At 44.9% G+C, this 26,873-nt stretch overlaps 2 protein-coding genes across 3 annotated transcripts in view; both read left to right on the top strand.

Moving 5' to 3' along the window:
• Positions 1–318: 318 nt before the first annotated feature.
• Positions 319–11,394, top strand: LOC139072091 (zinc finger CCHC domain-containing protein 18-like). Its single transcript, XM_070555295.1, has 2 exons — positions 319–4,300; positions 6,826–11,394. Exon 1 carries the CDS (start codon positions 3,165–3,167, stop codon positions 4,233–4,235), a length of 1,071 nt encoding a protein of 356 aa, XP_070411396.1. The 5' UTR covers positions 319–3,164; the 3' UTR covers positions 4,236–4,300; positions 6,826–11,394.
• A 12,137-nt stretch (positions 11,395–23,531) lies between these two features.
• Positions 23,532–26,873, top strand: part of ints2 (integrator complex subunit 2) — a 65,972-nt gene continuing 62,630 nt past the window's right edge. For both annotated transcript variants that reach the window (XM_015960145.3, XM_015960143.3), the window contains exons 1-3: positions 23,532–23,605; positions 25,306–25,613; positions 25,699–25,837. In XM_015960145.3, the coding sequence (XP_015815631.3) occupies positions 25,321–25,613; positions 25,699–25,837 (432 nt within the window). In that variant the 5' untranslated portion in view covers positions 23,532–23,605; positions 25,306–25,320. The remainder of the gene's footprint in view (positions 23,606–25,305; positions 25,614–25,698; positions 25,838–26,873) is intronic.

The raw sequence follows: 26,873 nt of genomic DNA, 5'->3' as shown, positions 1-26,873 counted from the left end.
ATAGCAGGTTTCAAATCTGTGCTCCAGTCAGAGCTTTTATGTTAAGTGTTCAATGAGCTGAGAAGGCCTGAGAAGGAAACCCTTCCTACCTCACAACTTCCTGTACAGTAGTCTGATGATCGCTCTGGAGAGTTCATTTGTAATCAACATCTTTGCATGTTTAATTAACAATCATTTCCTGCTTCTTTTCATGAAGAATGGAGTGTGTTTACTTATCCTGTGCCTAATTTCTAAAAACCGAATAGTACAGGCCTCAAGACAGAGGTAACCTTTGACACCAGAACCCCTCCGGAGGGCTGCCGCCATCAGTCCTCACTGCTGTTCATAAAGGTGTGGTTCACTAATTTAATCAGCTCATTTGCAGTGATCTCTAGTAGGAATTAATGCATTGTAAGTTATAGCTTGGCTACAAAAAGCCCTGGTACGCCTGTTTCAGGACCTAAAACACTAGCATCAAATTTGGCTCGTGGTCTATTTATATATGGCCCGCAAGATCAAAAATCAAATACATACTGGCCCACCGGCCCATTTTGCCACAAAGACTACAAATCCCATAGTGTTTTGCAGCTTTAGCACATCAGTTGAAGCGCCCCTTCCTTTGTGTTTACAGTTATTAGCATCCATGCTGCTAGCGTCGGCATCTTCCGCTTTACCCTCCTCAGTCTCTGACAAACTGAAAACACCCGTCTTATTCAACGCAGAATTTACTCAGCAATTGCCGACTGTAGCTGCCATCGGGGACAGTTATAAGATTTTCTTTGATCACATATTTATGGTTGAAAGAGCAATTTATGTTTAAGGAAAAACATGGTTTGTTTTAGGTTTGTTCAAGCATGCATTTAAATAGGCATTTTTTTTTCTCTTCTTCGAGGTGGAACTAATGTTCCATATGTTGTTGTGGTCCGGTCTGTAATTGTGACGCACTTCAGTCAGTGGAGGGCAGCGTATTGATATGTGCGCTTGTTAAGGCACATTAAGGTAAAGGAGACCGTTTTCTTCCTTCAAGAATTAAGAGTTCTACTGCGGGATGTAACCTTTCTTAACCCCTTTGAGTTCATGCGGCCAATGAAGTATGAATGTTTCTGTTTTATGCCATTTTCATTTGTTTTATGCGGATGAGTTGCTATTTATACATAATTAGTATTGTTACACATCATTGTTTTGTGAAATGTTCTGAAGCCAATTTTGGAGTTAGTAAGTCATTTTATGTTCTTAAATGTTTGTTTATTTTTTATTCTCTATGAGAACGTATTTGTGTTACTAAACTTAATATTTGTGCTAATTTGTACAGTTCTCACAGCATGGTTGATGGCACGAATGTGTTAATAAATGCCAGTTAAAGAAGAACGCCTTGTGTCCGTGATTTAACTTGAAGGGAGTTACACCGACTTTGAAGCAAAGAAATGGAGACTTCAACTGCTCAGTGATGTGCCTTTTTTGGATCCGCAGGGTCCGGTTCGTTGCTGGTTGCAGTCCAGGACGACCCTTGGTCTGGCCCTGTTCTTTTATCCCCAGGGGAGGAATGTATGGAAAGCACACTCAAATCTTGTAGTTATTACTTTGATAAGTAAATAAGATGGAAAAAGACTGTGAGTCGGTAGTTTCAAATTTACGTTGATTCGTATAGAAAAACAGGAAAAGGGTACAGGAAACAGATCTGGCCGAGTGCTAGTCAAAGAGCAACTGAACCTCTGCTGACATAATCTTATATAGATGTGGATCAGTACGTGGAAATGTGTCAAGACTCGTGTATGTGACCCATGTGATTGACGCACCTGGAGGGAGCTCCCCAGTTGGTGGACTTTCCCCTTTAAGAGGAATGCTGACCTGCTAATGAGCCAGCTGTTGTTGCTCCAGGTGGAGTGCTGAATCACTCAGTCACTGTTGCTTCAGGGTTTGGTCTTCTCTGCCAGTCTTCAGTGCTTGCTAAAACCTTCAATTCAGCTTACCTGAGGGTGCAGTTGATTCACTGTTCTGAGAGGAAGAAATTGAACCGTACCATTTTAAAAGGGTAGCACTTTGCCAAAGTTACAGGAGTGTTGATCCTCCCTTTTTGCCTAACCGAGGCCAAAGTTTGTGTATGTGTTTATACTCATCGGTCAGGTTTTTGTGTGGATTTCGTTTCCTTTTCCCTTTACATTCAGTTCATCCCATTCACCGTCTTGAATTTTCCTTGGATGGCGAGCCACCCATGAACCAACTGAACTGTGGAACCCTGGATTGATGTCACAAGGAAACGAGCCCTTGTTCATGCAGATGAAGTCTGAAACTCTTCAAGGAATTGATGGACGGTCTATTGGTTATAATGTTTTTTGTAAATATATCACTGCTTATTTGATGTAAACCGTTTCACCTTGTGAATATTCAAAATACAATTTGAATGAAAACCCCTCTTATCAGTTGACTTTTTGCCCATACTGGTTATTGACTCCTTTGTTGAACTTAGTTTTGGTTACCAATTATTCCATCTACTAGTTATAAGTCAGATTAGCGCAAGCTTTTGTCAAGGGGTTACAAGTGGCAAACCAGCCAGGAGTCATATATATTGTGTGGGTAAAAAGAACAATCAAACCCTATTTGCATTCATGGATTCTGTATTAGACACTGGAATTGATCCTGCCTGTTCTGTTCTAATCTCAGGTGTGACCAATACTAGTGAGGATGAGGAAATCCTGGAACATCTGCGGAAGTATGGTACACTGACAAATGTTCTGACCATAACTGATCATGCAAGCTTATTTTATAAAAACCTGATCGTTGAGTTCAGAACCATAGAGGCATTTAAACTTATAGAATCACATTTGCCATATATTTACACCTCTAGGTTAGTTTCTGACCGTGTATTTCATCTTATGTCCTTAAGTAAAGAGGTTAGTGCTAAAGCAGAAGTTCATGATACAATACCAGACTTTTTAGGTACACTGAAGGACATGGCATATACTAGTGATATGAGTTTTGAGATGGTTCTCAAAACTGTGATGGACCAAATTGGTCTTTATTTGAAAGTAGGTGAAGCAGCAGCTCATGAAACTGGCAGTAAGACTGAAACTGGAGAGTAAGAAGAGATTGGGTTGACTACGGCATCCCTCAGATTAAAGTCCCCACAGTTGCCTGTGTCCACTCTTGTCCTCCCACCTTTGCAGCCCCCTCCTGTAGAAGAGGAAATGAGGCCGAACCAGAAACGTCAAGCTGAGCCAACCAACCTTGGTGCTAAACCAAAAATCTCATTGGCTCATGCAGATTTTAACCCTCCGGATGTACAAAGAGTGGTGGTTGAACATGTTGTGCACCACAGTAGTCTAACTGATCCTGGGTTGTCTCACATTCGTTCATTTTCTGGTCGCACTCCTAAACCAGCAAATGAGTCGGATTATGAGTCTTGGCGAACTCAGATAAATTTATTGTTGGCTGATAAAAATCTTTCTACGTTAACTGTCAACAGGCGAATCATGGAAAGCTTACTGATACCAGCAGCTGAATTAGTAAAAGGACTGGAGCCTGATACATCACCTGCTGTCCTCCTGCGGGTTTTGGATGCAGCATTCGGCACCATGCAGGATGGAGAGGAACTCTTCACACAGTTCCTAAACACCTTGCAGAATCCTGGAGAAGGACCCTCAAATTATCTCCAGCGGTTACAACGTAAGCTAACCGTGGTGGTAAAGAGAGGAGGTGTTTTAGCAGCGGAGACGGACAAACATCTGCTCAGACAATTTGTGAGTGGATGTTGGGATAATGACATTATCACCAAATTGCGGCTCGACCAGCAGAAGGCAACGCCACCAGCTTTTGCTGAGCTCCTCTTGTTAATAAGAACTGAAGAAGACAGACAGCAAATGAAAGAGACTCTGATGCAAAAGCACATTGGCTCCAGTTCTGCTAAACAAAGACCTAGCTTGCAGTCACAATATGCTTGTTCCTGTGAGAGTACCTGCAGTTCAAGGGCTGAGCTAAAGGAGCTAAAGAAACAAATGCAGCAGCTTCAAAATCAAATGTCTGTTTTCTTTTCAGAACACAGGAGTTCAGCACCCAAATCTGCAAAACGCCAAACAGAACCTCGCTCATCCCAGTCTGGGACGAAACCAAGACCATGGTATTGTTTTAACTGTGGTGAGGATGGACATGTCTCCAGCTCTTGTAAAAATGTAGCAAACCCCAACCTGGTTGACCAGAAGAGAAAGCAGCTCCGAAACCAGCAGAAGGCCTGGAACAACCAAAAAATGCCTTTAAACTAGAGGCGGTTCCAAAATGGGGACACTTTGGAACATCGACTGACACCTGTCTCAACAGGGTGAGCAAGGTGAGCTACCTACCCAAAGGTCTAATCAGTGGTAAAAGCACCAGTCACATTCTGCTAAAGGGGGATTTGGTGAATTGCTTGTTTGATACTGGGTCCCAGGTTACGACAATGCCTTATACTCTTTTCCTTCAGCATTTAGCTGATGATGACATCAAACCCCTGAGTGATCTACTGGAGATAGAGGGAGCAAATGGACAACTTGTACCCTATTTAGGTTACATTGAGTTAAATGTGACATTTCCATCAGATTTTTAGGTGCTTCTATATCTGGAGACACCCTAGCATTAGTGGTTCCAGATAATAGGCCCTGTCATGCCTTGTTTTTGTTAGGCACCAATACCCTAGATTTAGCTTATCAGGTGTATTGTGAAAATCACCCTGAATTTACTCAGCACCCTGAGTATGGGTATGATACAGTCATTAAAACTTTGCAATATAGGCACCAACAGAAAACTAATGATAAGCCTGCTGTTTTACAGATTAAAGAACCTTGTACTATCATAGCTGGCCAGACCATATTCTTAGAGGGACTGTTGGCCGCGCGTATTCCACAGCATGAGAGAGCAGTGGTGGTAGAGCACCCTGCTTCTCATTTACTACATGGAGGGATATTGGTGAAGTCTTGTCTTGTAGATCTGGCAAAAGAACAACCCTGTTATCTCCCTGTGGTTGTTGCCAATGAATCTGACCATAGCATTACAATCCCAGCTAGAACAGTGGTCGGTGAAGTCAACCTGTGTCAAAGCATTCAAATCTATTGTATGCAGACAGAGCAAATGGCTAAACCCCCATCTTCCCTTCAATATGACTTTGGAGATTCTCCACTATCACCACAGTGGAAAGAGCGAGTGATCGAAAAACTAAACAGCGTTCCTGAAGTTTTTGCCAGACATGATTTCGATTTTGGACAGACAAATCAGGTCAAACACCAAATTAAGTTGTTCGATCCTACACCTTTCAAGCAGAGACCAAGGCCCATACATCCTCAGGATGTTGAGGCTGTACAGCAACACCTTCAGGAGTTGTTGGACTCGCAAGTCATTCGTCCTTCAGAATCACCCTTTGCTTCTCCTATAGTGGTTGTCAAGAAAAAAGATGGCAAAATTCGGTTATGTATAGATTACCGAAAGCTAAATCTACAAACGACTAAGGATGCATACCCACTCCCAAAGTTAGATGATTCTTTCTCTGCTTTGTCAGGTTTAAAGTGGTTTTCAGTTTTGGATCTAAAGTCTGGCTATTACCAGATTGAAATGGATGAGCAAGACAAATCTAAAACTACTTTTGTATGTCCCTTGGGGCTCTATGAATTCAACAGAATGCCTCAAGGTGTGACAAATGCCCCCAGCACTTTTCAGAGGCTTATGGAAAAATGTATGGGGAGCCTACATCTCAAAGAAGTCCTTGTGTTTATTGACGACCTCATTATTCCACCCCCCACCTTGGAAGAACATGAACAAAGGTTGATGAAAGTTTTGCACCGTTTGAAAGAGTATGGACTTAAACTGTCTCTGGACAAATGCCTATTTTTCCAAACCTCTGTGAAATATCTAGGTCACGTAGTGTCCGAGAAAGGCATTAAAACTGATCCAGACAAAATAAAAGCCCTTACTTCATGGCCAGTCCCGCAAACTCTCAAGGAACTAAAATCTATATTGGGATTTGCTGGGTACTATAGAAGGTTCATTTGTAACTATTCCACTCTTGTAAAACCCTTGAATTATCTCACCTCTGGTTACCCTCCAACCCAGAAATGTCAGACAAAGGCCAAGTCTGGAACTTACTTGGATCTGAAGGAGCCGTTTGGTGGGAGATGGACAGTGGACTGTCAAACAGCTTTCACAGCATTGATACACAAGCTAACCTCTGCACCTGTGTTGGCATTTGCGGACCCTCAAAAACCTTACATCCTGCATACAGATGCTAGCTCTACTGGAATTGGAGCCATCTTGTACCAAGAACAGGAGGGTGTGAACCGGGTCATCGCCTATGCCAGCAGAGGTCTTTAGAGTGAAGCCAAGTATCCAGCTCACAAACTAGAGTTTCTTGCTCTTAAATGGGCAATTACTGAGAAATTTCATGATTATTTGTATGGGGCTGCATTCACTGTGATTGCTGATAACAACCCCCTCACTTATCCTCTGACCTCTGCCAAGCTTGATGCAGCCGGCTGCAGATGGTTGTCTGCATTGTCTGCTTTTGATTTCAAGATTCAATATAGGTCAGGCAGACAGAACCTTGATGCAGACGGACTTTCACGTCGACCACATGGAGAGTTGGTCAAAGATTATAAGTCACAAAAGGAACAAGAAAGAACAACCCGGTTCACTCAGCAACATCTGGATCTAGCCTGTGCTCTCCATGATGAAAATACTGTGAAAGCCATTTCAGAGAAGCATCTGTTACAACACCCTGAAAAGGTTGACTCTGATTTTGCCTTGGTACTATCACTATCAACAAGTGCAGATGGTATTTCAGGAAGTTTCTTCAATGATGATCAATTTGTCTGCTCTGTACTTCCTCAGCTCTCACCCGCAGAAATCACAGTGAAGCAGCGAACTGATCCAACCATCCAACATGCCATCCAGCAGATGAATATGGCAGACTTCACGATGAACTTTTGAGGGATAGGCTCATTGTGGGTCTCAAAGATTCATCACTGTCAGAGAGAATGCAGCTCGAAAAAGATTTGACTCTAACCAAAGCTATCACAATGGCGAGACAATCTGAGGAAATAAAAAGACATCAAACTTACCTAAGAGGCGAAAGCAGCACGGGCAAAACAGCCGTAGATGCCGTGCATGTCAAAAAATCACAGCCAAATAAATTCAGAAGCAGAGACCAAAAGCAGTTCAAGCCACAAATAACAAAACGAGAGAATAAAACATGCTCTAGATGTGGAAAAGCACAGATGCACAGTGCCCAGCTAAAAATGCAGAATGCCACAACTGTGGGAAACGTGGACACTACGGGAGAGTTTGTAGGTCTACAACTGTGCATTAGGTGGCAGACAGTGCAGATGGTTTCTTCCTAGGTGAACTGGATTCAGGAGAAGACCCGTGGATTGCTAACATCTGCATGAGAGGAAAAAGTGTGACATTTAAATTAGATGGGGGCAGATGTCACAGCTATCTCAGAGGAGACATTCAAAGACATTAAGCAGCCAAATGAACATTTGCAAAAAGCCGAAAAGCCACTGTATGGACCAGGAGGTGCAGCATAGACCATACTTGGGTCCACAAGGGAGGACATTTCCTACAGTGACAGGAGCACTACAGAGACAATCTATGTAGTCAGAAATCTGCGTGTAGCTCTCTTAAGCAGGACAGCTTCGGTGAGACTGAAACTAATTGCCCGAATAGACAATGTTGACCTTGAGTCGGTGAGGAAAGCGTACCCGTAACTATGTGATGGGCTCGAGCTTGTTCAAAAACCATACGCCATTAAGCTGAAGCCTGACACTTAACCTTATTCAGTGAAAGTGCCATGGTGTGTTCCACTGCCACTACTGGGCAAAGTCAAAACAGAGCTGGAGAGGATGGAACAGTTGGGAGTAATCAGTCGTGTGGAAGAGCCCACAGACTGGTGTTGCGGCATGGTTGTATCCCCCAAAAAGGAGAAAGAGAAAGTCCGCATCTGTGTGGACATGACACCATTAAATGAGTCGGTGTGTCGTGAAAGATATACGGTATCCTACCCTCTGTAGAGCAAACACTAGGCATGCTCACAGGTGCGCAGTATTTCTCCAAGCTAGATGCTAACATGGGCTTTTGGCAAATACCGCTGTCCAAAGAATCTGCTCTCCTCACCACATTTATTACGCCATTTGGTAGATACCATTTCAGTCATTTGCCATTTGGTATTTCCAGTGCACCAGAGCATTTCCAAAACATGATGGTGACGGAAGTGACAGCCGGCCTCGCGGGGGTCGTGTGCCACATGGACGACATCCTGGTCTGGAGATCCACGAGAGAGGAGCACGACGTGAGACTCCACGCTGTCCTCAACCGTGTAGAGAAGGTGGGCGTCACCCTGAACATGTCAAAATGTGAGTTCGGCAAAAGAGCAGTGAAATTCTTAGGATTCATTGTGTCATCTGAAGGCAGGAGTCCTGACCCTGACAAAAGTAGTGCGGTGCAAAATATGAAAGAGCCAAGCACCGTGAGTGGGCTTAGGAGCTTCTTAGGAATGGTGAATCAGCTGGGGAAATTCATCCCTAACCTCTCCGAAAAAGACAAACCACTGAGAGACTTGCTTTCAACTAAAAACATGTGGTACTGGGGGCATGAGCAATAAAACGCATTTAGCAGTTTATAAGAAGAACTGTCATCTGCTCCAGTACTACAGCTTTACGACCCAAAGAAACCCCAAAAGATCTCAGCGGATGCCTCTTCATATGGGTTGGGGGCAGTTTTGCTACAGAAAGACAATGACGTATGGTCACCAGTCGCGTATGCCTCACGATCATTGACACCTACAGAGCAGCGCTATGCGCAGCTGGAAAAAGTAGCGCTGGCGCTCACCTGGGCCTATGAAAGATTCAGTGACTTTATTCTAGGGCTACACTTTGAGCTTGAGACCGACCATAAGCCACTCGTGAGCCTACTTGGAGGGCAAGCATTGGATTTGCTTCCACCACGGATACAGAGTTTCCGTATGCGCCTAATGAGGTATTCTTAGACTATAAGGCACATTCCAGGCAAAAGCATCACCACAGCCGACACGCTGTCACGGTTACCGCTGGCAGGAAGTAACGCCCAGAGACAATGATCTTATGGAGGACACCGATATTTACGTTGACGCAGTGCTGGAGGGCCTTCCTACTAACAGCAAATACCTTACAGATCTCCGTGAGCAGTTACAGTCGGACAGCGTTTGTTCGCAAGTCATGAAGTTCTGTGCAGAGGGCTGGCCTGACAGGAACCAGCTGCAGGGAGTAGTAAAACACTACTGGTCAGAAATTACACAAAGTGTTTATTGATTTGAATAAGATAGACTGGCTTACGCCATTATATGTAGAAGGGTAAATATTGTTGCTTTTAAGCTTAATATGTTACCTTTACTTATGACCAATAAGCTGTGATATTCTATATAAATATAAGATATCAACCTTATTGGTCTTTGGATGTTTAATCAGAAGATTCTAGGATTCTTTGCTTTTTCAGGGATCAAACACACCGCCTCAATTCAGACAGAGTCAGGTTTATAAAAGGCAAGAAATTTACTTTCTAAACAATTAAAAACATGACAAGTTAACCAAGACTACTGTAATGGATGAATCTAAGTGGATGGGATGGGATGTGATGTGTGGTGATTTAATGTGGTTAGAGCCTAGATAAGCAGACAGGCTTGGCAGAGAAGAACCTTGACAAGGGAACATGAGTTTGACAATCTGAGTGTAAACGCACAGTGCCGAATCTTTTCCTGTAGCTTGGAAGATTAAGAGATGCACGGAGGCAGATTCATGTCTGTAGATGACCGGTGGCATGTTGGTCAATGTGTAGGTGAAAACAGACCATTTCTGGACATCACAATATTTTTATGTAATCTTGTTTTGGCATGACTACGATTACATTAAAAAAAGGAAAAAGAAGATGGCCATTGTACTGTATTTCAAACCGAGACATAATCTGCATGAAAACAAGCGCTCCGTCTCTCCTTCAACAAATAAAACGGCGGAACCTCATACCACGTGACACAGAACGCAGCACTACAAGGTAACACTACAAAGTTGTAGAACCACCTCAAACGTCACCATAAAGTGTAGTATGATGAAGCTGTAAAGGGCAAGAAAACAACAGGAGAAAATCCTTCCTGGTCAACCTCCCAGACATCCATAAACAAGACCTTGTACAGTGCTTCGCTATACCCATCGAACTCCCGCAGGCACAAAGAAATTACGGAGGCTATCACTTATCACCTGGCTAAAGATATGGCTGCTATAAACACTGTGCTAAATGAGGGATTTAGGAAAATGATCAACACTGTTGACAAACGTTATGCAGTACCGTCCCGCAACTATTTTTCAAACGTTGCACTACCTGCTCTATACACGCAGTGCCGAGCAACGGTGGAGACAGAGTTACAAGCGGTTCAGCATTTTGCGGCAACAACAGACTTATGGTCCAGCTGAACTATGGAGCCATACATGAGCCTGACCGTCCACTATGTTACCAGTGACTTCACAAGGAAAAGTAGGTGCTTACAGACTGCATTTTTCCCTGAGGACCACACCGGCCAGAACCTAGCACATGGATTAAAGGAGGGTCTTATCTCTTAGAGTTTGGAGGAGGAAAAAATGGTGTCCAGAAGGACAGACAGTGGAGCCAACATCGTGAAAGCAGCATCCTTCAACAACTGAACAAGGCTTCAGTGTTTTGGCCACAGGCTACATCTTGCTATAGGTAAGCTCTTGTATCGAAGTTGATCATTTTATGTTGTTTAACAAGACATGTTATTGATGGTGTATATTATAAACAACAATAGCAGCAGTATGAATAATATAACATTACAAAATAGTCAATATTAAAGCTGTTATAAACAATAAGTCAATAACATCGATGGTGATACTAAATAGTTAATAAAAAATAGTTAATATTACAGCTGTATTTTGTAAACAACAATAATAATTATCCAATAACAATAGTGATACAATAAAATAGTTAATGAATTTAATAATTAAATAGTTAATGAAAATAACTGATTCAGATTTTCTTCTATTTTCTTGCTAGAGAGTGCAATTCAATTCAATTCAATTCAGTTCAATTCAATTCAAAAGTACTTTATTAATCCCAGAGGGAAATTGATTGAAAGGTCAATGAAAGATCCAAGAGTGGATCGTGCTGTAGGTCTATGCAAAAAGCTGGTGGGCTGCTTCAGTTACAGTTGGAGGCGGAAGAAGGAACTTGCTGTGGCCCAAAAGAAGCTCAAGCTACCTGAACACAAGTTTAAAGTTGAGTGTCCAACCAGATGGGGATCCAGACAAGCTATGGTCCAGAGGGTACCGGAACAGCTACCTGCTATCTCGCATGTCCTCTCCTCTGATCGGAAGGCTAGACACCTGGTTCCCACATGGCAGGATGTTGAAGTTCTCGAGGCACTCAACAACACACTCAGCCCACTGACAGACTTCACAAATGCTCTTGTCAGGAGAGCAATATGTGAGCATCTCGTCAGTGAAGCCGGTTCTCCACCTCTTTAAAACATCAGTGGTTGCCGTGCAGGATGATGACTTGGATCTCACAAGATCAATTAAATCAAAAATCCTGGGCTACCTGGAGGAAAAGTACAGTGACCCAAAAACACAGGAGCTGCTAGACATTGCCACATCTCTGGGTCCAAGATTCAAGATGGACCACATCTATAAGGACAGAAAAACCGCCATCAAGGCGAGACTGACACATGAGATGACTGGCATAACTTCAGTTGTGGTAATTATCTTTAAATCCAATCACATCACACTAATCATGATAGTCACACATTTGAAATGGTTAGAAAATGTGATATTGTACTTGTTGAAATTATTTTATTGTGGTGTGAAATAGAATAGTAAGATGAGCTTTGTCAATTATCTTCTCTCTTTTAAAGCAAAGTCCCCCCTCAACTGCAGCCTGGGCCGCCCCCATGAAGAAGAGCCGAACGACCTTAGGCAGCTTCCTGAAAGCAGCAAAAAGCAACGAGGAGCCATCTCAGGCCGAAGATGTTGCCTCAGAGCTATCTGCTCTGAAGCAACATTGACAGTGAGGCGGACCCATTAGTCTGTGAGACTTGACTGTCTCTGCTGGCCAAGAAGTACCTCTGCATTCCTGCCACAAGTTCCCCTTCTGAAAGGGTGTTCAGCACAGGGGGGAACATTGTAACATGTCTCTGCTCCTCACTGAAGCCTCAAAACGTTGATCGACTGCTGTTCTTGGCAAAAAACCTTCAAGCAGCTGGCGGCATAAAAAAGGACTCTTCTCTGTTGTGGTCCTGCCATGGTCAGCCATCATGTGTTCATGTCCAAAGTTATGTTAATAATTATGGTTTACATTTTAACCCTCTGGAGGCAGGTGTTACAGATTAGCAACGTTAAAACTTACCTACCTGGTTACTCCACATACGTGTTTCATGAGCATTTTTAACTCAGAAGTACCCCTGAAGGACTTAGTTGTTCGTCCTTATATCAGAACTTATTTTCAGCCTGAGAGGGTTAATCCTCTAAAGGGTCCCTTTAAAAAGGTATGTGGAGTAACAAGGTAGGTAGGTTTTAACTGTTGCAAATCTGCAACGCCTGCCTCCAGAGGGTTAATGTTAAGTGACAGTGTAACCTAGATCTGTCAGGCTTTTTCTAATCAGAAATCAGAAGCTAATGCAGGAGACAGGTGTAAGAAACTATTTTCATATTCAGCCTGCATGAAAAACTCATAGTGACCAATCATAATCAGAAATAATCATTGAAACACGACTTTTCAGTGAACCACACCTTTAAACACACACACACACACACACACACACACACACACACACACACACACACACACACACACACACACACACACACACACACACACACACACACACACACACACACACACACACACACACACACACACACACACACACACACACACACACACACATGCCCTGACGTCTATCGCAGCAGAGGAAAAAGACCAGGTCCGGTGGGTTACAACATCATCACAAGTAAGTTAGGCAATCACTAGTGTTAGCCAATGCTCCACAGGGCCATAGTTCACACTTACCACAACAGCTCCAACTCTACAAGAAGAATACACGCAGAGTGGTGCTCTGACCTCCTCATCATCTCTGCTCACAAAAAAATTTGATTTGATCAAGTATCGCATGAAGAAAAAAAGGAATCTGAAGTAGTGTGTTTTGCTGCTTCATGAGGAAGTTTGTGATTCATGTGCAAGTGTTGTAGGAATATATTTGTGTGTGTGTGTGTGTGTGTGTGTGTGTGTGTGTGTGTGTGTGTGTGTGTGTGTGTGTGTGTGTGTGTGTGTGTGTGTTACTCCTCCAGTAAACCAGACTTTTGCCTGGTGACTTCATCACTGAAACATGGGGCCCACTCCTGGAAGGAGAGCCCCCTGCCCAGGGTGTTTATCACATCCTCCCTTTGCAGCCATTTGCGTCAGACAACACTCACACCAGCTATTCTCTTTGGTAACAACAAAGCTGCCACAAAAGCAGGAGCACCATATATGGCATCTATTGTTCTTGTCACTTCCCTGACAACATAAAAAAAAAAAACTCCTTCCACTCCTGCTTCTGGGTCACTGAATATCCACACCTGCACCCTTCGTTGGTGCAAGAGCTGTTCAGTGAGTCACATGGGACTGGAGACAAATCCAGACAAGTCAGACTGGTATCAGGCAAGCTAGAAATATATGGGGGCTGGTGAACAGAAGATGCCAAGCACTACTGTTACTGACTTTGATCAAATTTAGAAGGGGTCTGTGGTGACATTGTTGACTTGTACAAGTACAGAAGGCTGCATATCAACTTTATTTTTTCCAAGTTGGACCTGATGATGCAGAAAGTCAGGAACACAACACTGCAGGGATAATGGAATTTATGATCATGAGTTCTACACACAGATAGGCAGTGCAGACAAAATACTCTACTATTCCATGCAGATACCACACATGTTGTGATTTGCTATTTAGACAACCATATCTGTTACAGTGCTGCCCCAGCAAACAGGCCCACCATGGGCTTCTGTGGGCTGTGTCTAGGCTGGTGTGGACAGGGCTAACCCACACTTACCCCAGAGTTCACCCACAAGGATCTTGTGTATGGTTGCATGAATGGGGTTCATAAATGTTGTCCCACGTGGGTCCCATTTAGATTTAGTGAAGGGCAACCCACAGCTGAATCTGCCCAAATCCATCCTATGCTGAGCCCTTGTGGAGTGCCCTAGACCAGCCCAATGGAGGATTGCACATGTGCATTAATGCTGATTATTTCTGTGGGCACCCCGCATTGGGATCTGCCCCAAAACAACCCACAGTGGCCCTGTGACTGTCAGCCCATGTTGGGAATCCAACAATCTTCTCAGAAAAGTATCTTTGAGTAATTTCTGTGTGCCCAAAAATTACCTACAGTGTGAATGATTTTTAGAGTTAAATTCAATTCAGTTTATTTATGCAGCACCAAATAACACTGTAGTGTTGGAGATGTCCAACAAAGTTATTTGTTCACAGCAATGTCAGAGGTCAACCGGCAGTCAAGTGTCCAGCAGTTCTTCTGACAGGAATATTGTGTGCTCCTCCATACAGAACAGTCTCCTATGGGCCATTCCCATCTGTACCAGGTCGGCCCAGGCCGGGTAGCGTAGGTTGTTTACATATCTGGGTGGCCTGGTATTTTACCGGGCCAACCAAGGCTCATTCTCAGCCCTCTTCTCGAGGGAGTCTGCTTCAGGCCGACCAGGGCCAACACACCCACTGCTGACAGCAAATTCACACTTTCCATTAGAGCAAGCCTCTGATTGGTGGGTAGAATCAGCCCACATGGGCTTAAGGCAAGGATGTGTGGAATCAACCGGGCCAGGCTGGGGCCGACTGGGGTTACCCGGCCCGGGCCAACCCCGTACATGGCCCACAATGGGCCATTCCCAGATAGCAGTGTGCTATCAACACTATCTATAGTGGGGACGGTGTGCTGCTGACCTCTACTCAGGACGTTGTGGATCGGTGGGCAGAATACTTCGAAGACCTCCTCAATCCCATCAACTTGTCTTCCATTAAGGAAGCAGAGTCTGGGGACTTTGGGTTGGCCTCTCAAATCTCTGGTGCTGAGGTCACTGAGGTGGTTAAAAAGCTCCTCTGTGGCAAGGCTCCTGGGGTGGATGAGACCGCCCGGAGTTCCTTAAGGCTCTGGATGTTGTGGGGCTTTGTTGGCTGACGCAGCTCTGCAATATTGCGTGGATATCGGGGGCAGTCCCACTGGACTAGCAGACTAGGGTGGTGGTCCCCTTATTTAAAAAGCGGGACCGCAGGGTGTGTTCCAACTATAGGGGGATCACACTCCTGAGCCTTCCTGGTAAGGTCTATTCAGGGGTTCTGGAGAGGAGGGTGCGTCGGATTGCTGAACCTCAGATTCAGGAGGAGCAATGTGGTTTTCGTCCTGGCCGTGGAACACTGGACCAGCTCTATACCCTTAAGGTTGGTTTATGTTTGACGCGCCCGCGAGGTTCGCACGGCTCCGCGCAGCGAAATTGCATCATTTTAACAACCACGCCCCTCCACCGCATCTCCGCACGGCCCAAAATTTCCGCAACGCTCACCTAGTAAAATTTCTAACCACGCGGACGGTCGGACGCGGAAAAACATGGCGGACTGGCAAGAACTACTATGGCAGAGGTTCGAAAATACAGACATTTGTATGATTCAGCTCTCAGAGATCACCGTGATCAACATGTTGCTAATAATTCTTGGAGAGAAATAGCTCACACTGTCGAAAAAGACAAGGACGCTGTTAAAAATGCTGGAATGCCATGTTGTAAACAGTCATTTTTACTTCTACTATGGTGTAGTGTTGGATGCATGCCGTAGAGCTCCATGCTCCCCGTTCAGTTTGGGACAATATTGGCTCACCGCAGAGACAAGCTGTATGAACCATAAACGCTGTGAGTTGTGAAGCACGTTCCATCTGCGAGCCGCATCACCAAGCAGAAAGTGAATGCGTCAAGCATAAACCAAGCTTTAGGGGGATCCTGAAGGGTGCGTGGGAATTTGCCCAACCAGTCTACATGTGTTTTGTGGATTTGGAGAAGGCGTTTGACCGCGTCCCTCGGGGGGCCCTGTGGGGCCCTGTGGGGGGGTACTCCAGGAGTATGGGGTACCAGGCCCCCTGATACGGGCTGTTAGGTCCCTGTATGACCTGTGTCAGAGCTTGGTCCACATTGCTGGCAGTAAATCGGGCTCGTTCCCAGTGAGAGTTGGACTCTGCCAAGGCTGCCCTTTGTCATCGATTCTGTTCAAAACCTTTATGGACAGGATTTCTAGGCGCAGATAAGGTGTGGAGGGCATCCATTTTGGTGGCCTGAGGATCAGGTCTCTGCTTTTTGCAGATGATGTGATCCTGTTGGCTTTATCATATCGTGATCTTCATCTTTCACTGGAGCGATTTGCAGCCGAGCGTGAAGCAGCTGGGATGAGAATCAGCTCCTCTAAATCTGAGACCATGGTCTTGATTCGGAAAATGGTAGAATGCCTTCTCTGCATTAGGCATGAGGTCCTGCCCCAAGTGGAGGAGTTTATGTATCTCTTGGTCTTGTTCACGAGTGAAGGAAAACTGGAGCGTGAGATCGATTGGTGGAATGGTGCTGCATCTGTAGTGATGCGGGTGTTGTACCGGTCTGTCGTGGTGAAGAGAGAGCTGAGTCAGAAGGCGAAGCTCTCGATTTACCGGTCAATCTACGTTCCTACCCTCACCTATGGTCATGAGCTTTGAGTAGTGACCGAAAGAACAAGATCGCGGATACAAGCGGCCGAAATAAGTTTTCGCCGAAGAGTGGCTGGGCTCTCCCTTAGAGATAGGGTGAGAAGCTCAGTCATTCGGGAGGGGCTCGGAGAAGACCCGCTGCTCCTCCACATCGAGAGAAGCCAGTTGAGGTGGCTCGGGCATCTGGTCAGGATGCCTCCTGGATGCCTCCCTGGTGAGGTTTTCCGGGCACATCCAACTGGTAGGAGATCTAAAGGTAGGCCCAGGACACGGTGGAGGGACTATGTCTCTCACCTGGCCAGGGAACATCTTGGGATTCCCCCGGAGGAGCGAGCCCAAGTGGCTGGGGAGAGGGAAGTCTGGGCCCCTCGCCTTAGGCTACTGCCTTTGCGACCTGACTCCGAATAAGCGGATGAAAATGGATACATGGATGGATGTATCCATCACCAGCTCAGCCGGTCACCATTTTACTAGTTTATCTGTTTAATTATAGATCCACTAGGATAAATACAATAAAGTTTATCTTTCACCAAATACAATATTTACTAAGACATCACAATATAACTATAGACACATTACTTGTCTTTGTGTGTGTGTGTGTGTGTGTGTGTGTGTGTGTGTGTGTGTGTGTGTGTGTGTGTGTGTGTGTGTGTGTGTGTGTGTGTGTGTGTGTGCTCTGTCTTCTCGATCCCCAGTGAGTCGTGGAGGATGGCTGCTTATACTGAGCCAGGATTCTCTGGAGGTTTCTTCCTGTTAAAAGGGAGTTTTCCTCTCCACTGTCGCTGCATGCTTGCTTAGTAGGAGGATTGCTGTATAGTCACTGACACTAGTCAGTGACTTGATGCAGTTTGCTGGGTTCCTTATATAGGAAACATTATTTCTGATTGGCTTAATGAACTGTGAATTGGAATGTTTATTATGTGAAGTGCCTTGAGACGACTCTTGTCGTGATTTGGCGCTATATAAATACACTTGAATTGAACTGAATGGAAATCAGTGGATTGTGGGGAAAGGGCTGTGAGTAGTTTTTGGGGGGATACTACTGTGGGATGCCCACAGAAATCACACTGAGGAATTGAACTGGGCAGACTGCTGAATTCCTCACATCTGTCACCTCTGTGGAGGGACGGCCTCTAAATCCATCCCCCATTCATCATTGCACCCCTTCTCTTTGCTTGAACGTGGGTGACCACCAGGAAACCATTTGGTTCCTCCTCATCTCCGCCCCCAGGACGCAGCTCATCCTGGGCCTCCCCTGGCTTGCCCTCCGTGACCCCACCATCTCCTGGTCCACTGGTCGGCTGCTAGGCTGGGGACTTGCCTGCATCACTCACCAGCTCCCCCGGTCACTCCTGCTGGCGCCCCTCTTGCCACCGAGTTGCACGCCATCCCTGCTCCCTACTGGGACCTGGCAGCAGTCTTTGATAAAGGGTGTGCCCTGGCCCTTCCTCCCAAACGGCCCTATGATGTGGAGATAAAGCTCCAGCCGGGAACTGTTCCCCCCATGGGTCGCCTGTTCTTCCTCTCCCCAGCCAAGGACCGGGCCATGCAGGAGTACATCACGAAGGCCCTCAAGCAGGGGATTATTCGCTCTTCCACTTCTCCAGGGGCCCTGGGCTGCTTCTTTGTCAAGAAGAAGGACGGCGGCCTGCGACCCTGCATCAACTACCGGGGGCTCAATGGAATGGTAAATGGTAAATGGTAAATGGCCTGTATTTGATATAGCGCCTTCTAGAGTCCTGGAACCCCCCAAGGCGCTTTACAACACAATCAGTCATTCACCCATTCACACACACATTCACACACTGGTGGGGATGAGCTACAGTGTAGCCACAGCTGCCCTGGGGCGCACTGACAGAGGCGAGGCTGCCGAGCACTGGCGCCACCGGTCCCTCCGACCACCACCAGCAGGCAACGTGGGTTAAGTGTCTTGCCCAAGGACACAACGACAGCGACAGACTGAGCGGGTCTCGAACCTGCGACCTTCCGATTGCGAGGCGAGCACTTAACTCCTGTGCCACCGTCGCCCCACGGAATCACGGTGAAGGATTGTCATCCACTTCCCCTGATGAACACTGCACTGGACTCCCTCACCCGAGCCTCCATCTTCACTAAACTGGACCTTCGGAATGCCTATCACCTGCTCCGAATGAAGGAGGAGTGGAAGACTGCTTTCATCACCCCTACGGGCTATTGGGAATATCAGGTCATGCCCTTCGGCCTCTGCAACAGCCCGGCGGTCTTCCAGCGCCTTATTAATGACACTCTGTGGGACATGTTGGGTCGATGGATCTTTGCTTAGACATCCTCATCTACTCCTCCCATGCCGAGGACCACATCCAGCATGTCCGAGCCGTTCTCACCCGCCTTCTGGTGAACAATGTGTTCTGCAAACTGGGGAAGTGCGCCTTCAACCAATCCACCATCTCTTTCCTGGGGTTTGTCATCTCCTCCGGGCGACTACTGATGGATCCCCAAAAGGTCCAGGTTGTCTCCAACTGGCCTCCTCTCAACAGTCTCAGACAGCTGCGGAGCTTCCTGGGGTTTGCCAATTTCTATCGGTGCTTCATCCAGAACTACAGTGCCGTCGCGGCCCCTCTCACTTCCCTCACCAAGACCGAAAATCAACCTTAGCCTTTCCAACTGACCCCAGAGGCGGAAAGAACCTTACAGCACCTCGTTCGCCTCTTCTCTTTGGCTCCCGTCCTGCTCCAGCTGGATCCTACAAAGCCCTTCATAGTCGGGGTGGATGCCTCGGACATTAGAGCTGGCGTCATCATCTGAATCCATAGGTTCTGATTCAGAAGTCCATTGTAGGCAGAGGAGTTCAGCAGAACTTACTGTGGGGCGTGTAGATGTTGGCTGGAGGAGGGAGAGGTAGAGAGCCGGGGGGAAGCGCAGGAGAGCATAGGTGGAAAGAAGCGGGGCGTCCTGGTGGATGGGGCACTGGGTTGAGATGAGAGGTGGGTTATGGAGGTTGGTGATATGGTCCGCGTGCTGAATATCCAAGTCCTGGGGTAGAGGTAAGTATCCAAAGAGGCCGACAGGAATCCTGAAGAAGGGTAAAAATCCAAATCAGTTCCAGGCGAAGCAAGAAAGGTCAACATCCAAAAATACTAAGAGCTAAACACTACGAACAACATTAATCCAAGAAATACTAGAGATCGAGTGGCTGGCTACTACCAAGCTGAGGCAATCTTCCGGCGTCGAACTGTGTCCTCCATCCACCTTAAATAGGAAAACACCCCACTGATTGCTGATCAGGAACAGCTGGGCCACTCCCTCTCCTGGCAAGAGTCTCACAGATGGTTAAAAGAAAGAGAGTACTCACCCCAGCTCATGACACACATTTTTGTAAGCCAACCTCACTTTTTCCTTTTTGCTCATTTATAACATATAGTCTACTCTTACCAGCTTGAAAAAACAATGATATTTACTGCTTTTTTATAAAGAAATACCATTAAAATTATGCCTTTTGGCCTGGCCCTCCACAATATTTTCTGTTTCTCATGTGGCCCCATGGAAAAAATAATTGCCCACCCCTGCACTACACAGAGAAAAAGCGGCAGATCAACTACAGCAGGTCTTGTCTCACATCCAGAATCTGGGTTTCCTGGTGAATTTTCAAAAGAGCTCACTGACCCCGACAGGGAGCATTGTCATCGATAGCAATGCACGCCGAGATGCTGGTCGCTGTGAAACTTTTTTCAAAAACCTTTTTTAACAACTTTCAAACAAACAATAAAGAAATGATTTGAAATAAATTTTACTTCAATGCTGTTTTGTCTAAAACATTCAGAGTATCAACTAATTATCCTAAAATAAACTAATTTCATGAGAAAATACATAATTTCAGAAAAAGAACTTGAGCCTTTTCTCCTGCAGCAATGACTTGTGGGTAATACCCTTGCCCGAGGTCCGCATCACTGCGGACTTGGGTGATGTGCAGATTAAGAGTGTAATGGGGCGTGGTCAACTTCCGCACTTGAGAATCGGGACACCAAACACACTCGCACCCCTGGCCGGGAACGCGCAAATGAAGGGTGCAAGTGCGAGTGTTGAGATTGGGCCTCCATCTAGTGTTTATATACATGTTCACGAGGAGGGCAGTCTGCACCCTATTGGACACTCGGGTGCAGGAAATGCAGTTGCCATCTTAGATGGGTCGAGCTGACAATGAAGCTAAATGAGACTTCATTAATCATTTATTCCTAAATACTGACTTATGTTAGAGTTGAAACAAGAATGCTGCTGTAGAACCAAATTAATCTTCCTGGTATCAGATAGATCTCATGTCTCTGACCCTCCTCTCTGACTGGAAAGTTAGTTAAAAAGCTAACATGCTAACATGCTGAAGAGACGTTTTCTGGTTTCACTCTTTGAAGAGTTTTGGTTCATTATCATTAGAAATGCCGTTTTGGGTTAAAGAAAGATTATAAGAATATTTAAGGAAGAAATAAACCGAAGAGTAGGAATAACAAGAGGAACGAAGAAAATAGCATTGACCTCTTTTGTACAATGTTGTGTAGACACTAATCTGCAAATCTCATGTTTGGTTTTGTAGGTTTCCCACAAAAGATTTGAGGAAGAAGCGTGAGGAAGAGATGGGGGAGATTTCACAAAAATAAACAATGAAGGATGAACAAGAACCTGCTTTTATATCTGCAGAAAGGGACAGAGATTGATGGTTTGTCGTGTTCTTGTCATCCAGACTTTGTTCTAATTGTTCTCTCTCACCCTCTCTTTGAATTATATTGACACTATATGTATATGAATTACACAAACACTTGTTGTATGAACGTTTTTAATTTATTTTTCTTCTCATTGTTTAACTGATTTTTAGTGATTGTTTTTTTTCTATAGATGTTGACACTAAGCTCTAAATAAGAGTCACATACGCACCCACAGAAAACCCATTGTTATTAAAAATGTTAAAACATGTGTCCTGTATCAGGGCTACATGTGTAAAGTTTGCAGGGAAAAACATCACATTCGGTTGAGAATTCAAGGAGTTATGGTTGATTTAACATGCTGACATTTCAATGTCTCTGACCGATCCAAGGTGGCGGCGCCACCGCTCGTCAGAGGCCACGCGTGGAGCGTCATTTGGAATCCTAGGACGTTCAAGGCAGATCCCGCCTTTCTTGCCTCTGATTGGCTAGAAAGGCTCTACTACGATTGTCTGTTTCATTCAGCAGCAAATCGGCTGTCCTACCAGCAGAAAGCTGTTTTGGGGAGTTTAGTAAAGAAAATGTGAACTTGGCGTTATAATTGTCGTGTTGTTTTGCTTTAACAAGAAGACGCAGGATAACTGTGTGCCTTTTAGTGATGGGAATTATGGCTCTTTTTAGAGAGCCGGTTCTTTTGGCTCAGCTCACCAAAAAGAGCCGGCTCTTTCGGCTCCCAAGTGGCTCCTCAGATTTTCAGTTGCGTAGAGTACATTTATAACCAAAATAATGCAAAACTATGTGTAAAATGATTTACTAAATTTAAAAAATTCTATATATCAAATATTTATCATTTCTATGGATTTAATAACTGAACACTTTCAGAAATCTCCACTTTCCGACTGCTGGCGCTCATTTTCTCACCGTCTTCGTCACACTCTCCTCTCTCTCTCTCTCTCTCTCGCCATTTTCCTCCTCCTCATTCCCTCTCGTCTCCCTCCGCCCGCATGTGCTCTGCTGTGTGTCTGAGTCTTATCCTCCCTCTTCCCCACCCCTACTGCTCTGTGTGTGGACAGTCTGGACACGCAGTTACACATCTTGACCAATCACCTGTGGCTTTCACCAAAGCAAAAGGGGAGGGGGGGGGGGGGGGGACGGCTCCCAATGACGAGCCGGCTCCCGTCGTTCACTTCAAAGAGCCGGCTCTTAGAGCCGGTTCGTTCGCGACCGACACATCACTAGTGCCTTTACTACAAGCTCAAACTTTATTGAACAAAACACCCTGTCTCCCAGTCTTGACGTCATCAACCCCTGCCACCAAAGAACATCAGCTAAGGCAAGATAACAAACTCAGTCCATTGAATACACCATAATAATAACCATTCTGTCCTGTTTTGTTTCATAAAAAACTGAAAAACGTAAAATGTGAATTTATAATCTTGTTGAATAAATCAAACTGTTGGACTTTATATCTCTTGGCTCTGAAGCATTAGAGTACATAGGATAAACATATGTGCCTTACCTGGGTATGAAATTTAACAAAACTGCCATATTCTGCCCAGCTGCGTGCATCAGGTCTGTTTCTTTTATAGAATAATGGAAAATGGTGAAAAATTGGTCTAAATCATAATCAGCTTTAACTTAATTTTTGATAAAACGATACACATTTAATCTGAAGATGAGAGATATGATCTAACGTGTTAACAGCCTTAACCTAGGACAGCCTAATAATTAAGTAATAAGATAACCCCAAACGAGCCAAGAGATAAAACGTCAGTCTACATTGTGATAAAATGCAACAAGATTTATTACAAGTTCACATTTGATGTCTTTCAGGTTCTTTTATGAAAGAAACTGAAACTGGTTTGTTGCTAAATAGGAAAGGATGTTTATTATAGCGATGAGTTCACATTTTCTTCAAAACTCCTCAAGATCTGGCTGTAAACATAAAAACCTGCAGCGAGGGAATACAGCGTCCTCTTAAATGAAATAACCAATCGTAGGGGAGCCCCTTCCAACCAATCAGAGGCGAGAAAGGCGGGACCTTGTTTGATGCTAATTGAAAAAGCCAATCATAATAGAGCCCTTCCAGCCAATCAGAGGCGAGAAGGGCGGGATGTTCCTTAGACATCCTACGATTCCAAATGATACTGCTCATCTCGAACACCTGGTCAGGCTGGTCAAATCAGAGGTAAGGCCTCGATGGTCACGTTCCTCTGTTAGGCACCGAATCGGTTTATCGGGGTTAGGTAATATTAAATTCAAACATTACTTTAACTAGAAACATTTGTCAGTGGAGGCAGCCCGTAGTGTATCAGATAAGAGTAATAATCTCCATCAGCTAGCATTAGCATCCTGTTAGCATGTTAAGACTCGCATCAAAAGTACTAGATAGCTAACAGCTAGTTAGCTAAACAGACCATGGCACGTCCGGGGAACTAGTGTTTAAACTGTGACCCATCTTTGAAAACTCCATTTACTCCCAAAATGTTAAACATGAATGAAGTCTCTCAACAGAAAATAACAAGATGCACTTGTCCTTCTGAAGAAAATCGAGTTTCCTGCACAAGGATGTAGTCTTCCACCAACACTCAGCACTAGTGATGGATCAGTCAGGAACGAAATGGCTCTTTATAGAGTCTCACTGAGAGGGTAGGAAGCAGCGTGCTTCATATCAGAAGTCTCCAAAAGCAACCTTGATCATGGTCGCCTTGGTTTACCAACTAAAGGACAGTAAAGACCTCTCTGCACATCTTTGACCCGCCCACATGGAGAAGTGTGTGTGAACATGTGGAAAGCCAGATGTTAGCCACAGTTCTCTATAGACAGTGGTGATGTAGAGCAGTTTTCCTAGATCTGAGAAAAGCCTCAGATACACCTTTATGTTTATTTTCGATTTCCAGTTTTTTCTTGTTTAAAACACAGAGTAGCAACATTTTATACCTTCATCTGCTGACAGTTTCGCCCAGGGCGAGGCGCTTAAGATGGCAGCTGTGTGACACCGAAACTGTCAACAGATGAAGGTAATAACTTTGCTACGCTGTGTATTAACTAAGAAAAAAACTATGAAAAGTGAGTCACGAGATGCTAACTCGTGGGGGGTGGATATCATAGCCGTGGCTCTGCGTTGAACCTTTGTTGGGGGAACACTGAAATGACCCACTCCCCATTTGCTAAGTGCAAATCCTCGTCAACACACGCAAAAACAAATGCTATTCAGACGGAGAAAAAGCAGCTGGGATGAAATATTGTCCCGGTCTGTCCCTGACACTCGCCCGCCCGCCTACAGCTACAGAGTAACTCACTCTGGTTTTACTCACTGGTCTAACCTCTCCATCGGCTAGTTAGAACTTTAGAACGGTGCTGGTTTAAAGAAGTGATCGTCTGAAAAGCCTCGCCGGTACTGGTGGTTGTTTAAGAAATCATGGTCACAAACACATGCTTTGTTTTTGAGAGGTCCTGAAGATATATCCAACCATTTCTAACCCTACATCTTTATTTCTGGGTTATAGGTAGCATTTAAAGGGAAGACTAGATAAGAAATAAATAACTTCTTCAAAACTGTGGAGATTAAACTCTCTGCTAGTTACACACAGAGTTTGTGCTTACAGTCCAGGAGAGGTGCAATCCAGAGTCAACACTACCTGGATGTGGAGGAGTGGGGCATAATGACGGAAACCTCCCCCATCCAGCTGGTTTTAAAAGCTCTGGTGAGAGGAAGCTGCAGCTGAGATGAGAAAGTTCACGTGTGAACCCAAAAACTGCTTCGGGGATGTTTTTCATGAGAAAATGATGTCCTAGTCTCTCTAAAGTAGTTTAAAAAAAGCTTAGTGTGTCAGTGTTTCAGCTACAGTCTGAGCTCACTTGGTTTAATGTGTGTGTGTGAAACAGGGTAAAGGCAGAGAGATGGCAGACAGCGCAGGGCTGCAGTTTGTCAGTTCTTTTGCATTTGAAGCCATGCAGAAGGTGGATGTTGTTCGCCTGGCGGCCCTCAGTGATCCAGAGCTCCGGCTCCTACTCCCCTGCCTGGTGAGAATGGCCTTATGTGCTCCTGCAGATCAGAGCCACACCTGGGCTCAAGACAAGAAGCTCATTCTCCGGCTGCTTTCTGGAGTGGAAGCTGTCAACTCCATCGTAGCACTTCTGTCTGTGGACTTCCACGCACTGGAGCAGGACGCACGCAAGGAGCAGCAATTCAGGTAGCACCAATGATCTGGTTAAACATTGGACAGCATCAATGTATAATTGTGCTTGGTGGTTACAGTATTGTGTCTGCCCCACCAGAAACAAGGGAGGCGGCTCCAATGGAGAGAGCTTCCTGGTGTCACAGCTTCAACATGGCCTCACCTTGGAGTTTGAACACAGCGACCCCCTCCGTAGGCTACGCCTGACCCTCAGCGAACTGCTGGTCATCATGAACAAGGTGCTTACACACGCCGCAGCATGTCACATAAGCTCTAGCCCTAACCCCCCCGGGGGTCTATTGTTTAAGGAAAATATGTAAAAACCTTCAGGGTTTCCCCTAGAAGTGTGTGTGTGTGTATGTGTGTGTGTGTGTGTGTGTGTGTGTGTGTGTGTGATCCAGGTAGAGCTGGGCGCTATGGACCAACAATCCCTATCTTTTACTTCTATCTTTATCTTTCACTATACAGACTAGAGGTCGACCGATATTGTTTTTTTTTATTGCCGGTACCGACACGAGGCGGTTGTGGTCAGCCGATAGCCGATAAGTGCTGCTGATTTCATGGCCGATTCAGGGTTTCCACTATGTGTATTTTGCTCCACGGCAAAATAAAAGCCGCCACACCTTCAGAAGGATAAAAAAAAATAAAAAAATAAAACAACGTACCTTCAGAATAAATTAATTTTTTGGATATACATTAAAACAATGTAAATACGAGACATATATAGTCTATATTTGCACACGTATACTAACCATAATCACAGTTTAAAATTAATTTAAATATAATGAAACTTTAAAATAAATTTTACTTTGAAAAACCAGTACTGCCGTTTTTTTCTCGTCTGCGAATGAGTCGGTTTGTGTGCGATGCGCTACTCTCACAAGAGATATTGGTCTGTGTGTGTTGGTTTCCTGTGTAGTGTTGGAGATGTCCATCAAAGTTATTTGTCCACAGCAATGTCAGAGGTCAACAGGCAGTCAAGTGTCCAGCAGTTCTTCTGACAGGAATATTGTGTGTTCCTCCATACAGAACAGTCTCCCAGTTATCCTCTCTAACCTCGCCACTGGGAAGAGTAAGCCGTAACATTCCTCTCCCCCTTACTTATGTGCTGCAACTCCAAGGTCCATTCAGAAGACGAGACTTTACTCTTTGAATAAAATTATTATTTTGGTCTCATTAAATGATTTATTTCAATCCACAGGTTGTTTACAATCATATTTATCTACAAAGAATGTTCTATCTAAAGTGATTTAATAGGTAAATCAACATAAATGT

Source organism: Nothobranchius furzeri, chromosome 10, assembly GCF_043380555.1.
Source record: "Nothobranchius furzeri strain GRZ-AD chromosome 10, NfurGRZ-RIMD1, whole genome shotgun sequence".
Taxonomy (NCBI): Eukaryota; Metazoa; Chordata; class Actinopteri; order Cyprinodontiformes; family Nothobranchiidae; genus Nothobranchius; species Nothobranchius furzeri.
The sequence above is the reverse complement of the archived record's forward strand: the minus strand, read 5'-3'. Positions and strand labels throughout refer to the sequence as shown.